We start from the raw sequence: 20692 nt of genomic DNA, 5'->3' as shown, positions 1-20692 counted from the left end.
CAAAACACGTTTTACAGTTGAGAAGGGTCTAACATTCTGCCCAAATCTGCTGCTCTGCAAATTCCACCCACTTTGGTCTCGTCCTGTCCTGTGAGCGACAAATAGCAAGTCTGTCTTGAGACTGTGTAGCAGGTGGATTTATTACTGCATGAGCCTCACTAAAGGCAGTTGTGCTTGGTTAGAAAAGATGGTCCCTTTGCGTTGCCAGTTGGCCAGAGTTGTGGGAGAAGGGAAGTCACAGGAAGGTCACCGAGAGGGTTGCCTCTGCCCTTTGCTGAACACCTGTTTCACACTCTCTCCACTTATGTTCACTTCAACAACATCTGTACTGAAATTGGAAGGATAGAGAGAAGTTTAGGAAGGCCTCTGTGCTTGTATCTCGCACTCTCCACTTGGCTGTTTTATTTTACCTGTTCTAATAAAATATGAGATTTAGTTTGTCTTGTTTTGTATTTCCTCTGTTGGGGAATGAACAGCACAACAACGAGGTTTCTCCGGGGAAAGGGTTTGCAAGTTATTTATTTAAAAAATTATCCCTCCTAATATTTATATGTATACCAAAAGTGCAAACAGTGCATTCAACAGAATTTCCTAAAAGCTAAGTAAAAAACAACAAAACTATAGGAAACAGAGCAATGTGTAAAAGGGTAAACTAAAAATTAAAGCGTCTCAGTCCAGGCTTTTATGATTTTCTGTGTCCATGAATTACATAAGGGCAGTGCTTTGTCTCTGGGGAGATGCAGGGGGACGCATATCCCTAAACATTTTGTGAATCTAAGTTTGGCCTCATTGAGGGGCAGTATTTCAATATGAATAGGAAAATGAGAGTACCCCTAAACATTATTTTTAGGGGGGGTCACTGCATAAGGGAGGGCATCTAAAAGGCCCTAAAAGGCCCACTTCTCCATTATCAACAAGTGAAAATCCACAGGTTTTCCAGCAGGATCTCCTCAATATATTAAAAACCAGTGTGTTCTGGTATTAGGTATCCTGTTCCCAAGTTTTTGAGGGCTTTACATGTCCGCAGCAGAACACTGAACTTGGCTCAGTAGTGTGCAGAGTTTTCAACGCCACTGTAATATGTGTAAAGCTGGGTGTCCGCCTGAGCACCCTAGTAGCTAAATTTTATACTAGTTATAGCTTCCAAGCCAGGCAGAAGGGTAGTCATATGTATGGGGCAGTGTGGTGCAATGGTTAGAGCACTGGGCTAAGACCTGGGAGACCAGGGTTCAAATCCTTATTCAGCCACAGCGTTCCCTGAATCGCCTCAGGACAGCCAGTCACTCACTCTCAGCCTAACCTACCACATGGAGTAGTTGTGAGGATAAATGAGGAAGAGGAACCATGCGCATTGTCTTGAGCTCCAGTTAACTAGCCTGCATTCAGGTATGGTACCAGCTTAGGACATGCACAGCATCTCCCAATTCAGATGTTTCAGCGAACAGAGCTGGGCATTAGTTTACTGGAAACCCCTTGTGCCAAATCACCTAATGACCCTCCTCCCCATGGTTTCAGCTAACTACAATATGAAGCACTGAGAACAAAAGCACGAAGAGCAAAACTCTCCGGCACCCTGCAGACCAACAGCTCCAGCCAGCATCACGAAAGGGCAGGGATGGTAGAGGTGGAGCCCATCTAAACGGCCAATTGCATTACAGGTTGTTAAAAGACAGTATCCAGCCCAACACAGATAGGCTCAGAAGCAATCTTCTCCTTTGGCGATCACTCGTAGCCAAAAAAGATTGTCTTCCATGAACACAATTTTAACAATGTTAAATTGTTAAAATTCTGGATCCAATTCTGGATCCACACGTCCTTCCACAGTGGGGATATTGGTTTCCAGGCGGGAGTTGATCACTGTGTGAATTTGCCAAGCATGCCTTCCTCTTAGCACATTTCTCCCTTGCGTCCCGAGATCGAGTTTCTCCAAAGCCCACGACACCTTTGGTAAAGGCTGTTCTCCAACTGGAGCGCTCGCAGGCCACTGTTTCCCAGTTGTCAGTGTTTCTACTACATTTTTTAAGATTTGCAATAAGCAAATAACTTTTGCTTATTGCAAAAATTTGCAGAAGCAATAAGCTGCTCAAAACCTGTGGAAGAACAACAGGGTAGGGCTATTTCCTCTGGGTTTGGCTTGTGGGCACCTGGTTTGTTGATGCACACAAGACAGGCTACCAGGCTAGATAAACCTTTGGTCAGATCTATCCGTGCTCTTAGCCTTCTTGCGAACCTACAACTGCAGCTGCGCTGTTTGCAGCCATTCGATCCGCAGCACATTAGCAGGGGATCCTGTTTCGCTCCTTGCCACGAAAAGTGTCGCCCTGTTCTTTTTTTAGGGATAAAGAAAGCTGTGTTATGCCAAGTCAGACCGCTGGTTCATTTAGCTCAGCACTGGCTGGCTGGCAGTGGTTCTCCAGGATTTCAGATAGAGGTCTCTCCCAACCCTGCCTAGAAGTGCTAGGAATGAGCACTGGGCCCTTCTGCATGCAGAGCAGATGTCCTTACCGCAGAGCTCATTCCCTTCCCGCTAGTTTAGCATGTCAGGCTGCTGTTAAACGAGTAATGAAAATCCCGTTCTGGCAGGTGTCCGCCAGCAGTCTCAGCATCTGCTTCACGGGAGCAAGACCTGCTGGAGATCATTAAGTCTGACACTCCTGTGCAGATCCTGTTTTTGTGAATAGCTCCTATTTCCCCAAATTGACTTAAGTTGTGGCTGGGCTGTGATTGAATCCCACCCCCAAAATGGAGACAGCTTGGTAGCCCCTCCCTCCGTAGATTCTGAGCTCCGTCTCCCCTGGACCTGTGCTGATCAAAGACATCGACACTAGAGAGATGAGCAAATTCAGAAGAGAAATGTTTATTCAATCAGTTCATTTACAGGGCCTCTTCTCCCCTGTTCCCAGGTCTCCTGTCCATAACCACAGCCCCACATTCTGATCTCTCCATTCTCAAAGCAGGATGAATACATTTGTTCAGAGTGAAAATGTAGCAGCAGGGATGAGGGGGCAGCTAGTAGGTGTGCACAGTTGTTTCATCTACTGCAGGGCTGGCGAATGGGGTTTCTATTTTTTTAAAAAATAACGTTGAAGGCCTAAACATTCTCAGGGGCTCCATTCCAGGGATAGGGAAGTTGGTTGGGGTGAAAAATAGCAGTACGGTGCTGATGTGAAAAAGAGGACAGGACTCCTGCCCCTTTAATTAGATATGTGTAGCAGAGGGGATTTCAGAAGAGGGAGCTTCTACACAAAGGTGCAGGAGCCCCCTGTTTTTATTTTATATCAGGCATCCCCAAACTGCGGCCCTCCAGATGTTTTGGCCTACAACTCCCATGATCCCTAGCTAACAGGACCAGTGGCTGGGGAAGATGGGAATTGTAGTCCAAAACATCTGGAGGGCCGAAGTCTGGGGGTGCCTGTTTTATATATATCAACTGACCACAACAGCTAGCAGAGCTCTCTCTTTCTCCCCATCTCTAGTTTTCTCGTCCACTGTGTGCTACCCAACAACAATTAGGCTTAGAAAAGAAGGTTAAATTTGTGTGTCTCCATGCAAAGTGTGTCTTCTAAAACTGAGCTATGGCTATTCCTATTAAGGTTCACGAGCATGGCAAGGGTGCGACACTGGGCCGGTGCCAAAGGAGTGCTCCTTGCACATGTGGACATGTGTTCATCTACACTCCAATGTTTCTTCCTATACAAACTCACACATGCAAATGATGCGTACATGTGTGTGTGTGTGTGTCTAGAAAGGAGCGTGTAAAGGTGTAATGATGATGGGGGAGGCTGAGCTAATTTGAGTGTATAGCTCTGCACACACCATATATTTAAAGCACATTGGAAGCATGTGACTTCCCCCACCCAAAGAATCCGGGGAACTGTAGTTTGTTGAAGATGATGATAATAATAATAATAATAATAATAATAATAATAATAATAATAATAGTTGTTGTTGCTGTTGCTGTTGCTGTTGCTGTTGCTGTTGCTGTTGCTGTTGTTGTTGTTATTCCCCACCCATCTGGGCAGCTTCCAGCAAAAAAAAAAAAGTCAAACGTTAAAATCTTCCCGATACAGGGCTGCCTTCAGATGTCTTCTAAAAGTTGTGTAGTTCTTTATCTCCTTTACATTTGATGGGAGGGTCTTCCACAGGGAGGGTGCCACTGCCGAGAAGCAAATTATGAGAATGGTGACTGTGTGGTGGGTAAACTACAGTTCCCAGAATTCTTTGGTAGAAGTCATGCGCTTTAACTGTATGGCGTGTTTGTAGCCTATATCTCTGGGGCGGCTTAGTCAAGGGGAGGGGGTTCTCTCAAAGGGGGGGTGAGCTCTCAAATGGCTGTGCATATAATGGGCACAGCTGTTTGGGGCGCCAGAATGTATTAAGGTGGCTTTGTGTCAGGAATAAAGCAGAATCCTGTATGTGGGGGGGATGGGGGGGTCTGCGGTGTAGTGGCAGCAGCAAGCAGCTCTGAAAGGGCGCAGGCTGGAGGCAGGCCGCTACTGCCGCAAGGACTCTTCCTCCGACAGCAAGAAGGGCAGGCGTGAAACAGCTCTTTGATCTGTAAAAGACAACGGAGGAGAGATTTGATTTTCCAGGTTCCCAGCCCTACCCTACCCTGCTCCACACAGAGCTCCCAGCATTCCTTGTTCCAAAGCAGAGAATAATTCAGAACCAGGTTTCCCAACTCCTTTTAAAAAATGTCCCTCTTCTCCCAAAGAACCTAGCATCTGTCCATACCTTGGGGGTTCAGGTAGGATAGAAAATCCATCAGGGTTTGGAAGGCGCTGTCATCTAAGGAGTGCACAGCATGTGCTGAAAGACAGATGAAATGCAGTTGACGGGAACAGGCAAGTGTTATAGGAATTCTAAGGTCTTACAGTATATAAAAAAATAAATGTTCATAAATTTACAAGGCAAACACATACATAAGTATATAAACCACATGCCTGAAATAGTACAGGAGAACCATCCTGAAGCCGTTTTGACTCTTCCAGTAACCTCAAATATCCGCCCCATTGTCACTTTGCTCACAAATCCTGTCTTAAGGGCATTATTTGTGTATGAATAGGGTGAGCCTGCGACCTGGATTCAGGAACTAAGTTACAGGTAGGTAGCCGTGTTGGTCTGGTGTAGTCGAAACAAAATAAAAACATTCCTTCCAGTAGCACCTTAGAGCATGCACACGAAAGCTCATACCAATGACAAACTTAGCTGGTCTCTAAGGTGCTACTACAGGAAGGATTTTTTTTATTTTGCAGGAACTAAGTATTTAGCATCTCAAAAGAAATGCCCAAGCTGCCCAGGTAAAACAATCAATGACCATTATCAGTATCCTGACAGACAAGATTTCTGCTGGAGCCCGCCCCTTTCAGTGATGTATGTATGATTTTTTTTGGGGGGGGGGTCTCGAACTACAGGGTGGGCAATTTCAAAAGTCTATATAAGAGCTTGCACGCCATTGTTCGAGGTTCCTCTCCTCCCTCCCTGCGGGGGGGGACCAGGGCCGGCTCTAGGGGTAGGCTGGGTGGCATGGGGTGCTAGGGCGCCGACCCGGCAGGGGGGCATCGCCATGCTGCGCCCTGCGCCCGCCCACCCACCAGCCGCGAGAAGAAACAGGGTGGAGCGGGGGCGCCGGAGCGACATGGTTGAGACGGCCCTGGGGGGGACGGGACCCTGTTGCAACAGTTTAATAAAGATCAGGCTTACTAGCTGTTTTGCTTCTCGATATTCTCTGGTTGGGAAAAGGAGCAGGGTTTCTTTCTTTCTTATAACACAAGCATAATGGAGCATGCGGGGAGAGGGCAGAGAAGTCATTGAAAGGGTGCTCACCCAAGGAATCCTGCCCTACGGAATACAAGTCCTCCGTAGCATCTCGCTTATGCGCCAGGCTCCCTTTGTTGTACAGTGTCTGGTGCGCATCTGCTTTGGGGAGAGGAGAGTGCAAGGGGAGAAGTGCTGCAGGTTACATAGGGGGGGAAATACAGATTACATCAGGTTTGTGAACAGCCTTTTAACTAGTGGCACATAAGAATCACCCCTTAGCTACCAGGCAGGACGTCTTCATACATTGAAAAATAACTTGTTCTTTCCTCTTACGCCATCAACGGGCTAGAAACAAACTATCGTGGATCCGGGAGGTTATGTAGACCAGTAGCAATCTCTGAGGACTAGCAACTTGTGCAGACTTAACTTGCATGCCTGTCTGTCTGGATTACCCTACAGAAAACTAATTTAAAGAGTGAGGAGATCAAATTTATGATGATAAGGATGACGGATAGGAAGTATTTTCCCTCCCTCCTTGTTTTCCTCCCAAAACCTATTGCAAGCTCCTTGGGGCAGAGACCTGCCCAGTTTTATTCTTTTAATCTGTAAAGGGCCTTGCACATTGCTAGCACTGAGTTACTCTTAACATGCAGCCCCTTGACACCCTGCCTGTTTTACCCTAACAAGGAGATGGCCAGTCCAGCTCCAGGTCTGAGGAGAAAGGAGGAGGAGGAGGAGGAGGAGGAGGAGGAGGAGGAGGAGGAGGAGGAGGAGGAGGAGGAGGAGGAGAGTTTGGATTTGATATCCTGCTTTATCACTACCCAAAGGAGTCTCAAAGTGGCTAACATTCTCCTTTCCCTTCGTCCCCCACAACAAACCCTCTGTGAGGTGAGTGGGGCTGAGAGACTTCAGAGAAGTGCGGCTAGCCCAAGGTCACCCAGCAGCTGCATATGGAGGAGTGGGGAAGCGAACCCAGTTCACCAGATTACGAGTCCACCGCTCTTAACCACTACACCACACTCATTGTTGCAAACAACCAGTGACGCCACGTCAGTTCAATGCGGTCATGTCACCCACTGTCTCGGATTTTGATGAAACTTGGTGTACACCCTTCCCTTATGGTTGAAAGAAACCCCCTTAATTTTTCCCCCTCTATCTCAAATGGTTTTAATTTTATAGCACTTCAAAGTTTCATGAAATCTGTCCCTCTTCAGATCCTCGGCCTTGTGTACATAAAAGACCCATAAATTTTATTCTTTGTTGAGAAAGAGCATGTCTTTGCAATAATTTTCACCATCAAAAACTTTTGATTCCATCATGCCCACACGCTGAAAATTTAGGTTTTCTAAACCTAGTTTTTCCACCAAAAAAACCCTACATTTATACATTTTTAAAAAGACATTTCTAAAATCTTTCGAGTGCTGGTGTATTTTTTCCTCAAGTCCTCATGATGTTATTGAGCTCTGTTTAAAATTTTAAAGAGATCTGATCATTGGTTATGGAGGGGAAAAAATAAAATGTACACAAGGCCAAGGATCTCAAGAGGGACAGAAACACAGATTTCACAAAACTTTGAAGCGCTATAAAATTTAAACCGTTTGAGATAGAAGGGAAAAAATTAAAGGGGCTTCTTTCAAACATAAGGGAAGGGTGTACACCAAGTTTCATCAAAATCCGAGATGGTGGATGACAAAACCCTTGTTTTTTGCGTTGATTTGATGACCCATTGGGCAGCCGTCTAAGAAGAGGCCTGGCTGGATCAGACCAGGGGCTTTTCTGGTGCAGCATCCTGTTCTCACATTGGCCAGCCAGATGCTGCAGGGTAGGAGATGGGCACTCTTTCCCCTAAGGAAGTTGCCTTAGAGCTAGTCAATATGAATGGACAAAGCTGTCCATGATTTTGACGTCTCTCTGTTTCTCATTTTTCTCAGTTCTGCACATTTATTTATTTATTTATTTATTTATTTATTTATTTATTTATTTAACCTTGTTCTCAATTTCTTTTTCAGCCCCATTGAAAGTTACCAGCGTATCAGTGCAAGTATCGCCTCAAATTTATATGCAGATTTGCCCGATATACACATTTCTGCAAGACGTAATGCCTTTTTATACATTACAGGTTTTTACTGACACACACATTTTTTAGGCACACTTTCCCATCCCATAATAACAGTACACGCATGCTTGGGTTGGAGAGACGCACCCTGGAGAATTTGGAGAAGTGCGCACAGTGGCACCTCAGTTTAAGTACACAATTGGTTCCGAAAGTCTGTACTTAACCTGAAGCGTACTTAACCTGAAGCAAACTTTCCCATTGAAAGTAATGGAAAGTGGATTAATCCGTTCCAGACGGTCCGTGGAGTACTTAAACTGAAGCGTACTTAACCCGAGGTATGAGTGTAATTGGTTCTGGGAGACGCATCCTGCAATTTGGAGAAGTGCGTACAGTGGTAAAAGGTAAAGGGCTCCCTGACCATTAGGTCCAGTTGTGACTGACTCTGGGGTTGCGCGCTCATCTCGCATTATTGGCCGAGGGAGCCGGCGTATAGCTTCCAGGTCATGTGGCCAGCATGACAAAGCCACTTCTGGCAAACCAGAGCAGCGCACGGAAACGCCGTTTACCTTCCCGCTGTAGCGGTTCCTATTTATCTACTTGCATTTTGACTTGCTTTCGAACTGCTAGGTTGGCAGGAGCTGGGACCAAGCAACGGAAGCTCACCCTGTCACAGGGATTCGAACCGTCGACCTTCTGATCAGCAAGCCCTAGGCTCTGTGGTTTAACCACAGCGCCACCTGGGTCCCTACAGTGGTACCTCAGTTTAAGTACACAATTGGTTCCGAAAGTCTGTACTTAACCTGAAGCGTACTTTCCGATTGAAAGTAATGGAAAGGGGATTAATCCGTTCCAGACAGGTCCGCGGAGTACTTAAACTGAAAGTACTCAAACCGAAGCGTACTTAAACCGAGGTATGACTGTATTTCGAGAAATAGCTGTTTGTTTCAGAAAGTGTGAAATAAGCAGCTCTGCATTAAAAGCCCAACTTATTCCTCCCCCACCCCTACAAAATCAGACCATTGGCCCATCTGCCTCAGTGCTGCCTGAAGCGGCTGACAGCAGCTCTTCAGAGTTTCAGTCTCTCTTACTTGGAGATGCTTGGGATCGAACCTGGGACATTCTGCATCCCAAGCAGATGCTCTGCCTCTGCCTCTGAGCTACAGCCCTTCCCAGGAGAGGCATCTGCGCTGGCATTCCAGCAGCTGCCCATGGGTGCTGCATGCTCATGCCAGGCCTGGAAGGTGGCATCCCTAACAGCAGAAATGTTTCTCTGAGAGCTGAAGTGGTTATGCTAAAGGCATCGTTATGTCATCTCGAGCCCAACAGGATTTGCAGGTTTCCTGAAGTGCCGGGGAAATAAACCAGCAAAGGTTTATTTGAGCAGAGAGGACAGAGGCATAGACGAAACGGGTGCGTATTCCACTATCGCAGGCCTTCTGCTTGGCTTCCACAGTCAGAGGTGGCATGCATCCTCTGAGTGTCAGCTCTCGCACTCGGGTTCTGCTTACGGGCTTTCCTGGTTGGCCACTGTGAGAACAGGATGCTGGACTAGATGGGCCATTGGCCTCATCCAGCAGGCCTCTTATTCTGTTCTTCATTATTATTAACTACAGTGGTACCTCTACTTACGAATGACTCGACTTACTAATGTTTCTACTCACGAATGGAGCTCCGTCCGCCATCTTGGATGCTGTTTAGATAGGATTTTTTCTACTTACGAATTTTTTCTCCCAATACATTCCTATGGAATTCGACTTACAATTTTTTTCGACTTACGAATGTGCGTTCGGAACGCATTAAATAGGTAAGTAGAGGGACCACTGTATTTATTTATTAAATTTGTATACTGCCCCATACCAGAGGATCTCAGGGCAGTTCACAACATAAAATTACTACACACACACACACACACACACACACACACACACACACACACAACAACAACAACTCCTGGACCTGCTTCCACACATGGTGGCAGATACCTTATAGTGTAATCTTAGGCACTTCTACTCAGAAGTAGGTACCATGGAATTCAATGGGATTTAACCACCAAGGGAAAGGTAACTTCAACCTCCAATATTATTTCATTCTTCTCCTTGCCCTTTGGCCACATACCCTCCAACATTTCTCCAATGAAAATAGGGACGTCCCATTCCATAATGATAATTTCATACCCCACATATCCTACTGGGTTGCCCCGGCCACTCTGGGCAGCTTCCGACTTACAGAAAAACATCATTAAACATTTTAAAACCTTCCTTATACAGGATTGCCTTCAGACGGCTCGGGGGGTCGGATAACTCCAGAACCTCCAACATTTCTGCAATGAAAATAGGGACATCCTAAGGAAAAGCGGGGACATTCCTGGATCAAATCAGAAACTGGGGCGGCTTCTCTAAATCAGGGACGTCCCGAGAAGATAGAGACACTTGGAGGGTCTGTGGCTGTATCTTTCTCATGCCAAGCAAATCCTGACTTGACTTACGATGTCCCAAGAGGTATCCAGCGCTGTTCAGGGTCCAGCCGCGTTTGTCCTTGGGCTGCACATGTAACAAGAGGAAAAGTCCCCTGAAACTAAGCCTGCCAACAGTGAGTCAGAGGGTGACATTTGCTATGGGGAAACCTTCTGTGGATGGAGGGATAGATGCCAGTACAGTGGTACACCGGTTTAAGAACAACCCTGCTTACGAACTATTCAGTTTACAAACTCCGGAAAACCGGAAGTAGTGTCCTGGTTTGCGAACTTTACCTCGGTCTAAGAACAGAAGCCGAACGGTGGAAGGCCTCATTAGGGAAAGCGCGCCTCAGTTTAAGAATGGATGCAGTTTAAGGACGGACTTCCAGAACAGATTAAGTTTGTAAACCGAGGTACTATTGAGCTCCACTGTAGTGGCTTACACCATAGACAACAGTGGGTGGGGTTAGGGGTGGGCAGGGCCAGAGACAACAGTGGGTGGGGCAAGAGGTGGGCACATACCTGCCAAGTCTCTCGTGGAGAAATCCGGGATTGGCAGCTGTGCAACACCGGAAGTTGCGTAGACACAACTTCCGGTGTCGCTTTGCCCGTCTATGGGCACCAGAATATGGCTGGCGCTGGCGCCGGAAGTCACATCTATGCATGTCCATAGTTGCGTAGACGCAACTTCCGGTGTCGGCGCCGGCCATTTTTGGTGCCCATAGATGGGCAAAGCGACCCCGGAAGTTGCGTCTATGCACTTCCGGACATGCGTAGACACGACTTCCGGCGCCAGCCATTTTCTGGTGCCCATAGATGGGCAAAGTGGCACCAGAAAAATGGCCACCGACAGGAACCAAAATATGGGAAATTAACGGGAGAGGAGCTGGAACGGGAGACCTCCGGGAAACGGTAAGGAAAAACGGGGGTTTCCCGGGAAATACGGGGTACTTGGCAGCTATGGGTGGGCAGGGCCAGAGACCAAAAGTGGGAGGGGCTAGAGGTGGGCAGGGCCAGAGACAAAGGTGGGTGGCGTTAGAGCCCAAACTGGGCGGAGCAAAGGATGTAACTGTCACCCTTGCACGATAGGGCCACATTTGCACCTTACTTTTAAAGCACGATTATGCCATTTTAATGAGCCATGGCTAAATAATCTTGGGAATGGTCATTTATTCAGGGTGCTGAAAGTGTAAGGAGAGTAACAACTCTCAGCACTACAGCTCCCAAGATTTTTTAGGGGAAGCCAAGACCATTCACACAATTTAATAGTGCTTTAAATGTATGGTGCAGATGCATGGGCATAGCCAGGATTTTTGTTGGGGGGGCAGAACCTGAGTTTGCTATGAATTTTTATTGATTTTTATTTATTATGGGGGGCAGATGCCCCCCCTGGCTGCGCCCATGTGCAGATGTGACCTAAACTTCAACCACACAAGTCAGAGGTTTCTTCTCTCTCTCTCTCTCTCTCTCTCTCTCTATCTATCTATCTCTCTCTCTATCTATCTATCTCTCTCTCTCTCTCACACACACACACACAGAATAGCTGGGAAATAGTTGGGGTAGAATCTTTATCCCTGATGTATTTGCTGTCTATCTACAAGGATTTTTTGTTTGTTTGTTTGTTTTTAAAGTGTTGGAGTAATCAAAACTGGGGTTTTATACGGACCATACATTTTCCTCCCACCCTACCAAGAATCCCGGGAACTGTGGTTTACCCCTTGCAGAACTACAGTTCACAACACCATTCACAAACTACAGTTCCCAAGCTTTTGGGGGGGAGTGCTTTAAATGCATGATATGTATGCAGAACCTGCTTAGTAAGCTGCTTAGAAGCCTATTTTGAAATTAAGCCTAAATACATTAAAAACAAACAAACAAACTGTGCCACCTGCAACAGTCTGAACAGATGGAGTTCCATCCTGCCACTTCATTTCTGCTGCATGTGAGGACCAGACCAGACCATGCAGGCGATCAGGAGGGACGGAGGGAGGCCTATCAAGTAGAGTTGTTGGGGTGGGTCAGGGGGAGCCCGGTGTAACTCACCATCAGAACGGTTCCACAGCATTCCCCGAGTAGCCCACAGAGGAGCAAAGAAGCACAGAGCACAGATTGAGACCTCCACATCATCTGTGGGGAAGAAAGAAATCAAGGAATCATTCTGGTTTCCAACCTGACTCTGTTTCCCCCACTAAATCACATTCCCAATCCAGAATAAGTAAAGCAAAAAGTAAAGGACCCCTGGACGGTTAAGTCCAGTCAAAGGCAACTATGGGGTTGTGCTGCTCATCTCGCTTTCAGGCCGAAGGAGCCGGCGTTTGTCCACAGACAGCTTTCCTGGTCATGTGGCCAACATGACTAAACCGCTTCTGGCGCAATGGGAAACCGTGACAGAAACCAAAGTGCACAGAAATGCCATTTACCTTCCCGCTGCAGCCGTACCTATTTATCTACTTGCACTGGCGTGCTTTCAAATTGCTAGGTTGGCAGGAGCTGGGACAGAGCAACAGGAGCTCACCCTGTCGCGGGGATTCAAACCAACGGCCTTCTCATCGGCAAGCCCCAGAGGTTCAGTGGTTTAGACCACAGCGCCACCCAGAATACCAGGATTATGATAGACATTATTTCTTGAGAGGTTCCCAAGAGGCACGATGAATATATAACATTGGTTCCCTTGGTGGTGTGTATACAATTTTTGTCTGCCTGTTGCCAGTTTTGCAGGGGGGTTTTAAGCACTAAGAAGTCTTCAAAAGCTCTTTGACCACAGACCATAGTCACGAGCCACATAGCGGCTATGGTCTGTGGCAGGATACAAGTGTGCACCAAGGGCACCGTGAGTGTAATTTCAAGCCTTTGAAAAAAAAGCGCTGTCTGCTTACACACACACACTCCTCATCTTCTTTCCAATTCCACCCACTGGATGATGCTCTCAGCAAATCCACATAGCCAAGACTGCCAATAGCCATTGCCAGAGGGAATGCTTTGTATGCAATGTTCCCGGATTCAATCCCTCCACAAGCACGGCCATTTGAAGGGCCAGATGCAAGTCAGAGTAGTTGCACTAAGCTAGAGGGCCAAAGAGGCTGATCTCAGAATAAGGCAGCGCCCCATGGTCTGCATCATGCGCTCTGGCACTGCGCTGGATGGTACCTGCCCAAAGATAACTGAGCTGCGGGCCTCTTCTCTTCAGCTCAAAGCCCAGCCGCATCGTGACCTCTAGCCCCTAATGACCTGCAACCCTCTCAAACAGCGACGACTTCACGGTGCTTTTAAGATGCAGGCGCATGAAACGTGGTACATGCATGCCAAATCTTCCCTGACAGGGCTCCTGTTCCTCTTGGCACCTGCACAACAGCCATACATTCAACAGGTGGAGACATTTCTGTCACTGCTTTACCGGTAGGCCACAAAAAACCGAACCTGTTGAATTTCTGCCTACCCCGTTAGGGCAAAAAGAAGTGACACCGCTGCTGTGCCCCATTCCATGGAACTGGAGAGTTGGGTCATCTAGTCCTGCAATGCAGGAATCTCAACTAAAGCATCCCTGACAGATGGCCATCCAACCTCTGCTTAAAAATCTCCAAGGAAGGAGAGTCCACTGTTGAAACGCTCTTACTATCAGGAAGTTCAGTCGGAATCTCCTTTCTTGTAATTGGATCCCTCTGCCTGAGTCCCACCCTCTTGAGGCAGCAGAAAACAAGCTTGCTCCATTTAAACTCTCTTAGCAGTCTGTCAGCCCCACACCCCCAAGCCAACACCCTTAAATCCCAAACCTCCATCGTAGATTTAAAGGAATTCATACCTTGAAACCTGCCAGGAGCCGCTGGATGTCTGATTCCCCACAAAGTAGGGGACCCAGGATTTATAGAGGGGGAAGGCACAGGTTGCGTTGCGTCATGACTCCATAGACAAAAGACACAGGGCGGCGGGAACATATGTGTAATTGACCGTAATGGCCCCCAGAAACCCAGCTGAATGGGGAACAGAGAGAGAGAGATGTACTAATCTCTTTTAATGTGCAATTTATTCACATCCTTTGTCAGAAAATTGATGGAACATTGGGGTAGGGGGTAATTAGAGCTAATTGACTCCTCAAAGTGAATTGGAGGAGGGTGGTCAACCATGCAAGAAGTAGACACCTACCAAGAGGCCTTCCTGTTTTTGAGGCCAGAGAACTCTGTGCCCTGCTGCCTCTTCTCTAATCTCGCTGCCCTCCCAGAGAACTCACAGATCTTACAGCCACTTCACCTGTGTACGCTGTTCCTCCTGCAGTGCTTTCCCAAACAATCCCATCTTTGAGAGAAATCTGGAGATCTAGCTCCAAGGAGGCCCACTCTGGAGGGCTGCTGTGTGTTCATTATTACTGGATTTTATTTAAAACATGTTCACCCCACCTTGTGCTGTAAGGCCGGCTTCCAAAATGAGGCATTAAAATCAGTTGCTATAAAATATCACAATTAAACAGAGATTGCTGGGTGAGCATCGGTCAATCTAACATTAAATCCTGGGGTGGAGGGAAGCAAACTTTGGAGCTGAGGCCCAAATGTTATTAGCATTGGCACAGCGTGAATTGTTCTGGCGAGGCAATTCAAGAGATGAGGTGCTACCACAGAAAACAGGGGTGCAAACTTGAATATAATATTGTGGGGGCCCAGGTAAGGCCCACCCCACATAATCGATCACATGATACAGTGCACACACACCATTTGAACGGGAATGCCCATCAACTTTGTGGGCCTCAAATATTTTATTTGAGTTGGCTCCTATGACAGAAAATATTCTACAGCCGCTGTCAGGCCTCATCCACACTGCTGCTTGGCACGGGCTTTCTAAGCACAATTCTGAGAGGTTCTTTGTTTGCCCTGCCCCATTTCCAGGGGAAACCCACAGTTTATCGCAGAATTGGAACAAACGTCAGTCAGGTTTTTTTTTGCAGACTGGCATATGTTGCGATTCAGCAGTTCACAGCGGGTTCTCTGGGGGAAAGCAGTGGGACGAATGAAAAGCCTCTCAGAACCGTGTCTAGAACAAGTGGAAGAAAACACACCACAGGACAAGCCAAAGTGTGCAGTGTGCACAAGCCCTCAGAGGCAGCGACCCTGAATACCACTCCTGTTTGCAGGCTTCCCACAGACACCTGGTTGGCCACTGTGAGAACAGGATGCTGGACTAGATGGGTCACTGGCAAGTCCCAGCAGGCTCTGCTTATGTTCTTAAAAGATCCCAAATTGTCCCTTGTCACCTCCACCCATCTCACTTCTGAATAATGGGCTCAGGCAGGCTCATATGGGCACAGTCCCTTCAATGCAGATTCTACTGCACCAGACCCAGGGCTGTCTTAAGTATATCGGGCGCCCTGGTGCCGTGGTGCCAAGATCTCTCCGGCACCACCCCCCGCCCTGTTTCCCACCGCGGCGGGCGGGCGGGCGCAGCACGCAGTGCCGCTGCAGCAGGCGCCCTGCACCACCCAGCCTTGCCTTAGAGCCGGCCCTGACCAGACCCAAACTCTCCAGCTCTCCTGGCCAAATTTCACTCCCCAACCCCTAAAGAAATCAGCAGCTGGAACTCCCAGCGAGGGCGTCCAACTTCTTCTCCCCCAATAGGCCTAGCCACCCTGCCTTCTGCAGCAGTCGGACACATACAAATAAAGTTTTAATTCTCCACTACATTAGCTTCATGCTGGGGGAGAGGCTGGACTGATCTTTGAACTTCAGACAGAGCTTTTAAAGGCCTGGAAGATGGCCTATTATAAAAACGGCAACCCTGCTCCCAAATAAGCCTTGCTCCATCTCCAGATTCCTCAGGGATCCTGCTCCTAGCCAGTACTTGTTTTAATACTGTAATGTAGCCTTCCCTGACCAGGTGGGGCCCTCTGTATGGTTGGGTTTGATGGGATTTGTAGTCTAAAGCCTTTGGAGGACACCGGCATGTTGGGGAAGCCTGCTTGAAGCATCATATATGGTTAACAACAACGGTCTCATCAGCATATGCTTCAAGCTGGCTTCCCCAAGCTGCTGGTGTCCTCCAGATTACAAATCCCATCAGCTCCAAGCCATACAGAGGGCACCACCTGGCTGGGGATTGGAAATTCTGCTTTACAGATTATTTGAACAAAAATAAGCACTCCTGTGTCCTGTTGTCGTTTCCTATCTAAAAACTGATGCAGGGGGATATGGGAGGCAAATGCCACCCCAGCTACTTAAGATTTCTTTCCGGCACAATTTAATGCATTGAATGCCACTCCTGCCCAAGTCCTATTTTTCACTGCATCCTGTAATTCCCCCCCCCCCAGTTCGCCCTCTGAATCTAATTGGTACCCTGTTGGGCTTTAGGACAAGGACTTTCATCTGCATCTGGCCTAATGGTCCCATTAGAGATCTTGAAGACCTTTCGGGAAAGAAGAGGCACCTGCAACACGTCAGGAGTCCAGGCTGCTCTGGGAGGGGAGTAGTACCCAATATAGAACTGATTTGTCAGAAGCTAATAGGTCATCAAAAGATGCAAAGAGGCACTCGAGGCCTCTTCTTGCAACATGCAAAAAGCGTATTTGCGTACATCCATTTCTCACTGCTTGTTTGTTAACGGCTGGGGGTTTGAAAGGAGCACTGGAGTAGATTTTCAAGATTCTCAGGGTGGCATCCAGGACCCTTGGGTTCGCAGGGCCATATGTTCATTGCCAACCATGTTTCGGGAAGGAGATTAGAAATTAGTTTCCTGGCACCCATCCAAAATGTTACCTTTGTGACCTAATAGAACTGAAAAAATGCAAAGCTGTCGGGAAAGATTCAGCCAAGCCGATCTTGCTGTTAATGTGCACTATCAAAGCACATCAATGTGCACTAAGGCATCACCATTGCGTAGCCATGATTTTTGTTAGGGGGGCAGAACTTCAGTTAGCTATGTACTTTATTGATTTGTATTGATTGGGGACAGTTGCCCCTCTCTGCCTACACCCATGGACATCACACTGGTGTGGGTGTGGGTATGTAGGGGCTTTTTGCACGCAAACTGTGAAAGCAAACACATCGTGCCACCCTGCTCTTAGTAAGATCACTGTGCTCTTAATAACTGGATCACAATGTTTTTCTCCCAGCTGCTGTGCAGCTAGGTGGATAAGCCATATAGCCCAAAGCCCTGGCCTCCCCCGCACCCTCATGGCTTCATGTTTCTCCCAGGTCAGGATTTCAGTTTGGCCCCCTGAAACCATGACCCGGAAGCTGTCTGCGAACGAAAGCTGGCTCCCTTGGCCTATAGAGCGAGATGAGCAAGCAACCCCAGTTGTCCGTGACTGGACCTAACGGTCAGGGGTACCTTTACCTTTTTAACCTGGAAGAGGTGGGACATGCAGACTGGGAGTTCTCTTAGGGCACTTCAGAACTGTTGCTATTTGCAGGGTGGGGTTCCATCCTACAGTGACCAATTCAGGTTGTCCAATCAGAGAGGTTTTGGAGATCTTGAACAACAAACCCACTTCCCCCAAAAGAGCAGACTTTTTGTAAAAAAATGAAGAGGAAATTCATCAGAAGGTATGGGAGAACAATTGTCTGACACGTCGCATAACCTCCTCACATACAGATCAGAATCGATGCTCAATGAACAACCAATGTCGCCTGGCCTCCCCATAAACTCTGCAAACAAATCAGGATGAACGCTCAGTAAATAGGTCATCTGGGTGCAACTGCAGGCTACATCTAATCGTCTTAGATCATGGGTGTCAAACACAAGGCCCGGGGGCCAAATCCGGCCCGCCAGACCTCGTCATGTGGCCCGCCGAGTGCCCCAGCCAGCGGGACCCAGCAGCGGGACCTTGCTGCTGAAGCGCCGCGCCGACAAAGCCCCGACAAACAGCTGGGGCCGGGGGGATAGAAAGGCGGCTGGAGCAGCACCGCACGGAGAGTCCCGAGCCTCTGCGACGCAGCAGTGCGCTGTAGCACTTTGAATCCTCCTCCTCCTGCCACGGCTTGGCACCTGGAAACGGCTGCTGCTGCTGCTGAAGCACAGACAAAGCACCCAGCAGCGCTGCGTGGAGAAGGAGGAGGATTCAAAGTGCTACAGAGCACTGCTGCGTCCCAGAGGCTCGGGACTCTCCGCACGGCGTCGCCGGGCACCGACCCGGCAAGCCGCCTCCTCCTCCTCCTCTTGCCTCACCTCCTCCTCCTCCTGCCGCGGCTCAGCCTCACGAACGTGCAACTCTGAGGCTTTACGCACTTCTCCTAAAACGGACACCCGCTGCCTCACGCTGCACGGAAAATGCTTTTTGCCCCTGGGTCCCTTCGCTCTCTTTTCTGGCGCTGAATCAAGGCGGCAACCCCCCCCTTCCCTTTCTTCCTTCCTTCCTCTCTCTCGTTCTTATTCTTTCTTTCCCTCTCCTTCCTTCCTTCTTTATCTCTGTCTTCTCTCCCTCTTTCTTTTTCTTTCCTTCTTTATTCCTTCTTTCTTACTCTTCTTTCTCTCCCCTCTTTCCTTCCTTCCTCTCTCCCTCCCACTCCCTCTTTTCTTCCTTCCTTCTTTCCTTCCTTCCTTCCTCCCCTCCCATCCCCTCCCTCTCCCTCTCCTCAGAAACATAGGATGCTGCTTTATACTTCTGGCCCTTAAACCCTGGAACCAGGAGAGCAGCTCCAGTGAGTCAACCTCAGCCAGTCCCTTTGGTGAAGGGTGGTGGCTCACTGGCAGAACATCTGTCCTGCATGCAGAAGGACCCCAGCATCTCCAGGTACTAGTAGCTCTGCAAAGGTCCTGCATGAAACCCTAGCGAGCCTCCACCACCCAGTGCAGTTACCAAAAATCATTTTTCAATAAATTGTACAATAATTGTACATTTGAATATCTACTTGCCATTATTCTGACTATGTTTCTGCTTTCAGAGCTAGTTATTACTTACATTATTACAAAAAACAGTAATAATTGAATGCAGTGACAATAATTTATGATAATAAAGAGTGGACACATAGTCCTACAGATACAACCGGCCCTTTGAGGGTGACCAAACTGCTGATGCGGCCCCTGATGAATTTGAGTTTGACACCCCTTTGTGCCAAGTCAAAATGATAGCACTGTTAGGGCAGCAACGGTCCCTCTGCTGGTTTGGGGGGCCCTGGTTGCCCTCTAGCCCTGGCAGGGCAAGAGGCATGGATGAGGAGAAGGTACGTCAAGATTTACTGGTAGCTCTCAGGATGATCAACAGGCATTTTTGACTCCCAAGAGTTTAATGACAACAGCAGCAAAATGTCTCCTCCCATCCCTTCTCTGAAATAAATCGCTGAAATGAAGAAAACTTGGGGATGGGGAACCAGGAACTATTTGCATTTGAAAGGACTGTGTGATCCAGTTCTGGGTCAAAAAACAAATTCCAGGACTGAAATGTGCCCAAGGGTACACTGGCACTTGGTTCAAAGTGTGCACAAGTCCTCTATGCCATCATTCCTCACCTTGTTCTGGCTGGTGGATCCTGATGTTCTAGTTCAAAACAAAACAAAACAAAGTTATGCCGAGTCTGCAGCCTGCCTGCTCCTGGTCCAAGGCAAGCAATACATTATTTGTGGACTCAGAGTCACTTCCATCATCATCATCTTAAAGTACAATCCTTTGTTGCAGGGATACAGACAAGTTAGGGTGAGTATGTTAAGCAGCGGGCTCAAGGAGAAATGAAATGCAAGAGAAGGGACAACAATTCAGTTGGAGCTGGAGTGCCTGCGAAATAAGCGAAGCGGCCCTTTTCAGCAGCTCTGAGCAGTGGTGGGATAAATAACAAGGGTGTTTTAATGAGGATCCGCAGCAGGAAAGGAACCCACGGTCTCTATTCAAGCCCAAATAAGCAGAGGTAAGCTCTCCCAAGTCTAACCTGCTTCCCTTTGGATAACTCAGTCGTTAGAGCATGAGACTCTTAATCGCAGGGACGTGGTTTCGAGCCCCACGTTGGGCAAAAAATTCCTGCATTGCAGGGGGTTGGACTAGATGACCCTCGGGGTCCCTTCCGACGCTACAGTTCTATGATTCTGCACATGCCCACCGCCCATAGCTGCCAAGTTATCCCTTTTTTTAAGGGAAATTCCATTATGCTGAATAGGCTTCCTCGCGAGAAAAGGGAAAACTTGGCAGCTATGCCACCGCCCAGCTATCCCGACCTCTGTTAAATCCATGGGCCTACTCCCTAGTCAACCTGCAGCGCCAGCCGTCAAATTTGCCTGAACCCACAGAGGAGGGAGAGAAACTGGGGGGGGGGGGCCCGCTGGCCCTTTAAATCTCACCCGCCCCGCCTCCCGCAAGCCCGTCCATGCCAACCTCTGGCGGACGCTCTTCCCTCCCGTCGCCGCCCTAGTCCTCCAGCCCATCCGGCAGCTTCTCTAGCCGCACCCATTCCCCTCGACTCTATGGCGCCACCCGACTCCGATTGGCCAATCCGGGGCGGCGGCGCGCTCCTATTG

The 20692-nt window shown here is 48.2% G+C and overlaps 1 protein-coding gene across 4 annotated transcripts; it reads right to left on the bottom strand.

The window, feature by feature from the left end:
- Positions 1-2837: 2837 nt before the first annotated feature.
- Positions 2838-20692, bottom strand: LOC118095351 (galanin peptides-like). 4 transcript variants are annotated; one of them, XM_088655296.1, is made up of 8 exons: positions 20550-20623; positions 19697-19724; positions 14071-14239; positions 12315-12398; positions 10302-10356; positions 5827-5952; positions 4735-4809; positions 2838-4555 (listed from the first exon to the last, which is right to left on the bottom strand). In XM_088655296.1, the coding sequence occupies exons 4-8, from the start codon at positions 12396-12398 to the stop codon at positions 4494-4496; spliced, it is 402 nt and encodes a 133-aa protein (XP_088511422.1). In that variant the 5' UTR covers positions 14071-14239; positions 19697-19724; positions 20550-20623; the 3' UTR covers positions 2838-4493. The 4 variants fall into 4 exon arrangements, with proteins under 4 accessions (XP_088511422.1, XP_088511420.1, XP_034992439.1 ...); XM_088655294.1 differs by lacking the exon at positions 14071-14239 and having other exon boundaries at positions 5827-5919; positions 20550-20692; XM_035136548.3 differs by lacking the exon at positions 14071-14239 and having other exon boundaries at positions 20550-20689.

The sequence above is a fragment of the Zootoca vivipara genome, chromosome 12 (genome assembly GCF_965207765.1).
Source record: "Zootoca vivipara chromosome 12, rZooViv2.hap1.1, whole genome shotgun sequence".
NCBI classification, from domain to species: domain Eukaryota; kingdom Metazoa; phylum Chordata; class Lepidosauria; order Squamata; family Lacertidae; genus Zootoca; species Zootoca vivipara.
Note: the sequence above shows the minus strand (reverse complement) of the source record. Positions and strands in the feature narration are given on the sequence as shown.

What these genes read in the sequence shown, in the direction of transcription:
- LOC118095351 (XM_035136548.3), bottom strand. Translation starts at nt 20,599, where the DNA reads ATGGGCTGGAGGACTAGGGCGGCGACGGGAGGGAAGAGCGTCCGCCAG. An exon ending in GATCCACCAGCCAGAACAAG is followed by an intron (nt 12,399 to 19,696) that starts GTGAGGAATGAT and finishes TCTTCCCCACAG; the next exon opens with ATGATGTGGAGGTCTCAATC. An exon ending in TGGATACCTCTTGGGACATC is followed by an intron (nt 5,953 to 10,301) that starts GTAAGTCAAGTC and finishes TGTAACCTGCAG; the next exon opens with CACTTCTCCCCTTGCACTCT.